This window comes from Balaenoptera ricei, chromosome 14 (assembly GCF_028023285.1).
Source record: "Balaenoptera ricei isolate mBalRic1 chromosome 14, mBalRic1.hap2, whole genome shotgun sequence".
In the NCBI taxonomy this organism is placed as follows: domain Eukaryota; kingdom Metazoa; phylum Chordata; class Mammalia; order Artiodactyla; family Balaenopteridae; genus Balaenoptera; species Balaenoptera ricei.
In genome coordinates, this window is record NC_082652.1 from 15,515,040 (window position 1) to 15,523,368 (window position 8,329).

Sequence of the window (8,329 nt, forward strand, 5' to 3'; positions counted from 1 at the left end):
TCCTCCAATTCTTAGACGCTTCTTCCAGGAAGCCTTCCCTGATCACCCCCCAGCGTAGGGCAGATCCTCCAGTTATAAGCTCCCATCACCCTCGGTCTTCTTTTACAAAGCACTTCTCGTGTTTTGAAATCCCCAGTTATTTGTAGGATCACAGACTTGTTTTAATGTCTGTCTCTCCCACCAAAGTCTTGCACACAGTATGGCCTCATAATTGTTTGGCCACACATTGTGCTGGACCCCAACTCAGTCTTCAAAACAGACCTAGGAGGTTGGTACAATTGTTTCCACTTCACAGATGAGAAAACCGAGGTACAGAGAGGCAAAGTGACTTGCCCCAGGGCACACAGCCTACCACTGCTAGCTGGTTTCAAACTCAGCTCTGCCTGAAAGTTACTAGCTGAAGCTCTTGGGGAAACAGCTCAACTGGGCAAGGGCAGCCTCCTCTTCCTGGCTTCTTCCCCACCTCCTGGTCTTCAGGGTCAGCCAGGGAGGATGCAGGGAGATGCTCCCAGCCCAGCTCGTCTCCATCTCCCTGACAGCAGAGTGAGTCAGCAAGGCGGGTCCCCCAAATCTGGCCTCCAGAATCGCATTTCTCTGCAGCCTACCTGCCCCCGCGCCCCAAGCTGGCCATCCCCTCCCTCGAAGCCCATCAGGACCTGAACCCAGCTCTGCCCAGGGGTGGTAGAGTTAAAGCAGCATTGCTCTGAGTCTGGGGTGGGTGACTTTTCAGATCATCTCATTCTCTTCTCATCCTCTTCCCTGAATCACTAAGGACACCCAGGGAATCCAGAGAGGGTCAAATATTTTCCCCTCTGTGAACAAGTTTCAAGGGCCAGGCTGGACAGGAAAGGGTTGCAAACTCAATGCCTTGGGGGCCAGGCAGATTATATAAATGTCTAAAACCACCGCGGCTGCTGGCAATGGTGGTGAGCTGGAGGGTGCATGCCCTGCTGAAAGGCATCCAAGTTACAAAATGAAAGAAAACCCCTCCCCACACTGCCCAAAAAACTGAATCCAAAACCAAAACCAAAACCACAGCAGCTAGACGAGCCCGTGGGCCGTTAGTTTTCAATCCTATACCAGTAAGACTGGTATGGGAGACAGGGTCAGCTGAGAGGAAAAGCAGCCCTGGGTCGAGACCCAGCTTTGCCACCAGCTGGCTGGGTGACCTTCAGCAGCCCCTTTAAGGGGTCTGGGCCTTGTTTTCCTCACCTACAGAGCGGTGTTCATCAAACCCACTCTGGCCACTGGCATCTTGGTGCCACATATGTTTTGTTAAGTGCTTCTCCACACTCTATTATTGAATATCAGAATGCACACTATCAAAGTCCACGCTGGCTCCATTAAGAAGTCAAACAATTAAACAACTCCAATATTAAGGGGACAATTTTAAATCGTTTCCATTTTGTTAGTTGGGGCCCAACAAGAAAGGCTTGGGGGCTTCCCTGGTGGTGCAGTGGTTAAGAATCCGCCTGCCAATGCAGGGGACACAGGTTCGAGCCTTGGTGCGGGAAGATCCCACATGCTGCAGAGCAACTAGGCCCGTGTGCCACAACTACTGAGCTCTAGAGCCCGCGAGCCACAACTACTGAGCCTGTGCTCTAGAGCCCGCGAGCCACAACTACTGAGCCCGTGTGCCATAACTACTGAAGCCTGTGTGCCTAGAGCCTGTGCTCTGCAACAAGAGAAGCCACCACAATGAGAAGCCCGCGCACTGCAACGAAGAGTAGCCCTCGCTCGCCGCAACTAGAGAAAGCCCGCACAGCAACGAAGACCCAATGCAGCCAAAAATAAATAAATAATAATATTTTTAAAAACTAAGAAATTAACATTGGTACAATACCATTAATTAAACTATAGTAGGATTAAAAAAAAAAAGGCTCAGGTTTTCCCTACTTGCAGCCAATGGCACCTCCTTGTGCAGGTGCATGGGCAGTACGGGGATGGCTTAGGGGACGAGGGGGCTGGGAGGGACATGTGGAGTCACAAGCTCCTGGTTCATCCTCCCTGGCTGAATAGTGGTCCCCAAAGATGTCCAGGTCTTAATCCTCAGAGTCTGTGAATATGCGACCTTACATGGCAAAAGGGACTCTGGCAGGGGTGATTAAATTGAGGGTCTTGAGGTGGGGGGATTGTCCAGAATTATCTGGGGGCCTTTAAATGTAATCACAAGGGTTTTTTTAAGAGGGAGGTGGGAGTGTTGGAGTCACAGAAAGAGATGTGATGGAAGCATAGGCCAGAGAGTCAGAGAGAGAGAGACTGAGAGAGATGCTAGGCTGGTGGCTTTGAAGATGAAGGAAGGGGCCACAAACTAAGGAAGGAATGCAGGAAGCTTCTAGAAGCTGGAAAAGGCAAGGCAATGGACTTTCCCCTGGAGCCTCCAGAAGGAACATGGTCCTGCCCACACCTTGATTTTAGTCCAGTGAAACTCATTTTGGGCTTTTGACCTCCAGATAACAAATGTGTGCTGTTTTAAGCCACTACGTTTGTAATAATTTGTTACAGCAGCAACAGGAAACTCAAACACTCATCTAGAGTCAGTTAACTGCAGACACTAAAGTACTCTCAAAGACTTCTCACATCCTTAACCCCATTTGATCAGCCCCCCAAAGAGGCACTGTAGATGTGACCTGGGGCTACAACTCCACTCTCCTACGTCCTGTAGCTACACCTCCTCCTATTTTCCCAACCCTGCAGCTGGACCCCAATAGGGCAAGTTTTCAAAGGGGTGGAAAAATCACAGGACTCTCACCAGGACACCAACCCAGGAGCAGAAAATGAACACTGCCATTTCCCAAAGGCCCCATGGCCTTGTGACAACTGCTCAGCAAGGCTGGGTGGTACAGTGCTTATGAGGACAGGGCTCTGGAACCATGCAGCCTGGGATCAAATTCTGCTTCCCTACTCACAGCTGTGTGACTTTGGACAACTCACGTAACTTCTCTGTGCCCCAGTTCCCTCCTTTATAAAATGAGGCAGGGGTCGGCAAACTCTTTCTATAAAAGGCTAAATATTTTCCCCTCTGCAGGCCAGACAGTCTCTGTTGAAACCATTCCACTCTGCTTTGTCACGTGAAAGTATCATATGCAATAATAAACAGCATAACTGTATTCCAATAAAACTGGACTTATGGACACTGAGGTTCAAATTTCACACAGTTTTCATGTGTCACTTAATAGTGTTCTTTTAAAAAATTTTTTCAACCATTTGAAAATATAAAACCCATTCTCAGCTCCTGGACTACGAAACCCAGCAGTGGACCTGACTTGACCTGTGGGCTGAAGTTTGCCGACTCCTGAAATGAAGGATTAAATGAGTTAATCCATGTGCTTAGAACAGTGCCTGGTACACAGTCAGTGCTCAGTAAAATGAGCTTTGATGACTCTTTTTTCCAGAGGGGAAAATTGAGACTAGAGATAAAGAGCTCCCTGCACCTGTTAGCTTGGGCACCTCCACCCCCCAAGGGTCAGCCCTAAATGTCCAGCCTCGGTCAGATCTGTCCTAAGTGGAGATTTTTTTCCAGACCCTCCTCTTTCCCGAAAGGAGTGCCCTGGAACCACTGGGCCCTGGTGGTCTGATGCCTGTCCCTGGCCCTCTGAGACCACACTTGGGCCAGCCTGGGCTTAGGGCATGGGGCACTGGTGGCCCAGCAGAACCTTGTCTTCTACTTCCCCTCCAAAAATCTTAATTTGGACCCCTTCCCAAAGCTGCTACTACCATCTCACCGGATCGCTTTGCCAGCCTGCTCTCTGCCTCCGCCCTTACAGTTGATTCTCCCACAGCAGCCAATGGGATCCTTGTAAAAACTGAAATCAGATCACGTTCCTCCTGTGTTCTAAATCCTACCATGGCTCCCATCTTACCCCTAGGAACGGGCCAACTTTGCACAGTGGTCCACACAGCCCCAGGCGATCTGGCCTTCATTACCTCTCCTGTCTCCTCTCTCACCCCTCACCCCCTAGCTCACTGTTGCAGAGGCCTCTCAAAGTTTGTTTGTGACACATCACTCTGCTCTTGCCTCAGGGCCTTTGCACTTGCTGTTCCCCCAGATCTTTGCAAAGCTTCAGGTCTCTGTCCTCGGAGAAGCCTTCCCTGACAGCCCGAGGCAAAGCGGCTACCCAGCTCCATCTCACTCCATCACATCCCACCCTGTTTTGTTCTCCTCATCACCCAGTGAAATCCTGTGGATTTACCTGTTGACTTGTTTCTCATCTGTGTCCCCCACTACAGTATAAGCTCCATGAGGGCAGGAACCAAGCTTATCTGCTCCCTGAATTACCCCCACATGTGGCACTGCTCCTGGCACGTAATAGGTGCTCAATAAATATTTGTTGAACGAATGACTATGCAAAAGGACCTAGGTGAGGAGTGGGTGGCCTTTCCCAGCCTGCAAGCTGGCCAGACAGTAGCTGGCCAGAGGCTGGCGGGACTTCCAGGAAGGCAGTCAACTGTGTCAGTCCTGGGAGGCAAGTGAACCAGAGGGGAAGGGTCTGGATTCAGCATGAGGCAGCCACGAGTTCACATCCTGGCACTGCTACTTCCCTCGTGGCCAACTTCCCCTCCCTGAACCTCAGCGTCCTCACCTATAGCACAGAGATAATCATACTCATCTCAGGGGTTTGGGTACAGGACTTGATGAGCTAGGCACATTGCTGGCCTAAGTGCTCAATAACTCAGAGATTATCTGACACAAGCCACAGTTAACTCCCGTTTTCCTGCCCCCAAGAGGCAGCAGTCAATTTTATAACCACAGTAACCACAAATCACTTGCCCATCTGTAAAATAGGCATAATTACCTGTCTGTCTGCCTCGAACGATGGGCATGAAGGTACTCTGCAGCCCCAGAAAGTTGGTGTGGGCGCTAAGCACTCTCAGCTGTCAGTTCAAGTGGGAAGGAGTTTGTTACTTGTTTGTTCTCTCACCGAAGAGAATACAAGGAGAGAACTCCAGCCCCCTGCAGCAGGGGGTCATCTTGAGCAGTCTCCTGCCTTCAGATTTTCACTCTGGATCCACTGTGACCTCTCTTCCCCTTACACACATCAGAACAGAATGATGCAAGTTCCGTTTGGCCTGTCTCAACGGCCCAAACCTCCCTGCCTCGGGAGGAAGCCTCCTTGCTCTCACCAAGCGTCCCCACTGCTTCTCCCTCTGTGCACACAAGTCAGTGGCACTACCATCCTCCTCCACCCCCCCACTGCTAAGGGCAGAAATCTGGAGCCATCCTTGACACCTCTCTTTCTTCCACCACCATGCCCCTCCATCTAAGCCATCAGCATACCCTGATTGTTGTGCCTCCAATACTTCCTCCAAATCCCACCACTTCTTTCCTATCTCCCACTACCACCATCACCTGGCGAGCTGCAGGAGGCTTCCCACTGGTCTCCCCACTGCCACCCTCAACCCTCTCAATCCACTCTCCCCAGAGAAGCCAGAGACAGCCCTTGAAGAAATAAATCAGATCTTGACATCCCCCTGCTTAAAACCTTCCACTGGGTCCCCACTGTCATAAAACAAATCCCACCTCCTAGCCTCAGCCTATAAGGCCTTTTGTAATCTGACCACCACTACATCTCCATCCCCATCCTTAACACTCTCCCCCTCACTCACCCTGTTCCAGCCACTCTGGACTCCTCACAGCTCCAGAAACCGACTAAGTTTGTCCCTGCTTCAGGGCCTTTGCACGTGCCTTTCTCTCCACCTGGAATGTTCTTCCTTCTGATGTCTGTATAAGTGGCTTCCTTTCTCCATTCAGGGCTTGGCTCAAAGGTCCCTTCCTCACAGAGGCCACCTGTGATCCCCCAAGCTGAAACAGTTGGAAATACTCCTTCTCCCTCACAGCCCCCACCCCCACCCCCCAATATCACTTTATCCTATTAACTGCTGAGCATGTAGCACCTTACCACCTGAAATTTACATGTGTACTTCTTTATCCATCCTCCTAAGAGAATGCTGGCTCCATGAGGGCAGGGATTTTGGTCTACGGTATACGTGCCGTGGCATATCCCAAGGTTTAGCTCAGTGCCTGCTACACAGTAGATGCTCAATAAATACTTGATTGGATGAATACACCCACACCTGATGCCAGTTTCTTGCCTGGACACTCACGTCTACCACGGGGCTCTGGTTCACACCCGAGGCTGGAAACTGGGAGCTAGTGCGGGTCCCTGCAGATGGGCCCCCGGCCCCCGACACTGTCTCCACCATCAGCAGCACACAGAGCCAGCGCAGCACCCAGTACAGATCCAGCAGTCCTCTGGCCATCAGCCCCCAAGGGGCCTAGCCCTCACTCTCCGCTTCCCCTTCTGTAGTGTTTCAGTTCCAAACAGCTGGCACCTCTAGTGGCCTGTAGGGTAGGGGTGAGAAAGAGGGACAGTGTCACTGAAGACTGCAGGACCCAACAGGAGGGGCCTGAAAACTTTTTCAGCTGAAGAACTGCCCCTCCTCCTCCCCACACCAAAGGAAAGCCCAGGTAGAAGCCCACATTCCGGATGGACCTGACTCATTTAGCATGCAGATTAGATAGCCCTTCTTCCTGAACCCCCAGTAGTGTTTCCATGGAAACCTAGGCTGATAACTCCTCTGATGGGGAAATCAAGGCCCAGGAGGAAGTGAATTGCTCAAAGTCACATAGCCTGTTAGCTGCAGAGCTGGGCTGGACTTTAGCATCTGACTTTTTCCCTCAACACCAGGGAAAAAACAGCTTTGTTTTTCTTCCAAAGAAATTAAACTGGAAAGAAAAAAAGTCCCCGGCACACTAATTTTCTTCTTTGGCTCTTCCACATGTTGTAGTTGACCATATTTTGTTTTGCCTTCAAGAAAAGCAAAGCCCAGGGGCTTCCCGGGTGGCGCAGTGGTTGAGAGTCTGCCTGCCAATGCAGGACACACGGGTTCGAGCCCTCGTCTGGGAAGCCACATGCCGCGGAGCAACTAGGCCCGTGAGCCGCAACTACTGAGCCTGCGCGTCTGGAGCCTGTGCTCCGCAACAAGAGAGGCCGCGATAGTGAGAGGCCCGCGCACCGCGATGAAGAGTGGCCCCCGCCCGCCGCAACTAAAGAAAGCCCTCGCACAGAAATGAAGACCCAACACAGCCAAAATAAGTTAATTAATTAATTAAAAAGAAAAAGAAAAAGAAAAGCCCAGAAAACAACAAAGCCCAGATTTACCAACGTTTTTTGGTAAATCTTTGCTCAATGTCCTGGCAGGGGCAGGAGGGGGAGGCGGCGGCTCTGGGGGAAGAAAAGGGGGCAGAAGGGCCTGTCTCAGCACTCTTTCCTCACCTGTTGACAGGCTCTTCCCTCCTGCTGTTCTCTGTAACTGCACTTGGCACTGACTTGGAACCCAACACTCCAGGTCTGAAATACAGTCTCAGCCACTAACGAGCTGTGCGGCCTTGGGGAGGTCACTTCATGTCTCTGAGCCTCTGATTCCTCATCTGTAAAATGAAGACAAATGCTGGCGCATCAGAGCACACGGTAAGGGCTTAATAAGGGCTCGCGCCTCAGGTGTTCCCCACTTGAGGATCAGCACTTGTCTCCTCTTTATTGGCCGCCGATTTCTCGCACTCATTCACAAGGGAGCATTTACGGAGCGCTTCACGTGCGCCTGTCCGAGGTCAGGCGTTCAGACGCTCAGATCTGCACACCTGACAGGAAGGGGCAGGGGCAGGAAATTGGGGCTGCAATCACTTTTGCGGCTGCACTTTCTAGGTGCCAGACCGCGGGAACGTCAATGTGCTCCGTTTCCGAATCCAGGCGGATGTTGAGAAGCTGAACTCCGGGCGCCAGTCCTCCCGCGGCGCCCAGGCGGGCGGGGAGGTTCCTCTTACCTTGCGAGGAGCCTCGGACCTGCAAACTCCGCACCTCGACCCCGCCGGGCTTCGCGGCCTTTCCAGTCCCTGCCCGCCGGCCCGAGCCGCCGGAACTTCTGCTCCTGACGCCGAGAGCCCGAGGTTCCCGCCTGCGGCAGCGTCCAAGTCTGATCCAGCCGCTCAGCCCTGGCTCGGCCCCGGCTAGCCCCGCGCCGGCCTCGCCCCTTATACAACCCCGCCCAGAGGACACGCCCCCAAGGGCTCGCCCCGGCTCTTCCCTTAAAGGCACAGGCTCCCTCGAGGTCTGTCGGTTCTGTTTTCGCCGCTAAAGCAGAAGCTGAGGTGAAACCTGGTGGGTATAAACAGTAGGAGGCCGGAGAGGTACATTGTAGGGTGAAACTAGAGGGTTCTATTCCCGAGGGACGGGTGGGTGAGATGGCGTCAAAATGCTTCTGGTAATCAGTGGTGATAAGAAGTATTTGAGAAGATCCCAGGCAGGGAACGCTCCGCCTTACGCACAAA

General features: G+C 52.2%; 1 protein-coding gene across 2 annotated transcripts in view; it reads right to left on the reverse strand.

The window, feature by feature from the left end:
- SLC8B1 (solute carrier family 8 member B1) overlaps positions 1-8,008 on the reverse strand; it is a 30,877-nt gene extending 22,869 nt beyond the window's left edge. For both annotated transcript variants that reach the window (XM_059895297.1, XM_059895296.1), the window contains exons 1-3: positions 7,826-8,008; positions 7,278-7,432; positions 6,106-6,343 (exon numbers count right to left, since the gene is read on the reverse strand). In XM_059895297.1, the coding sequence (XP_059751280.1) occupies positions 6,106-6,261 (156 nt within the window). In that variant the 5' untranslated portion in view covers positions 6,262-6,343; positions 7,278-7,432; positions 7,826-8,008. The remainder of the gene's footprint in view (positions 1-6,105; positions 6,344-7,277; positions 7,433-7,825) is intronic.
- Between the last annotated feature and the right edge of the window lie 321 nt (positions 8,009-8,329).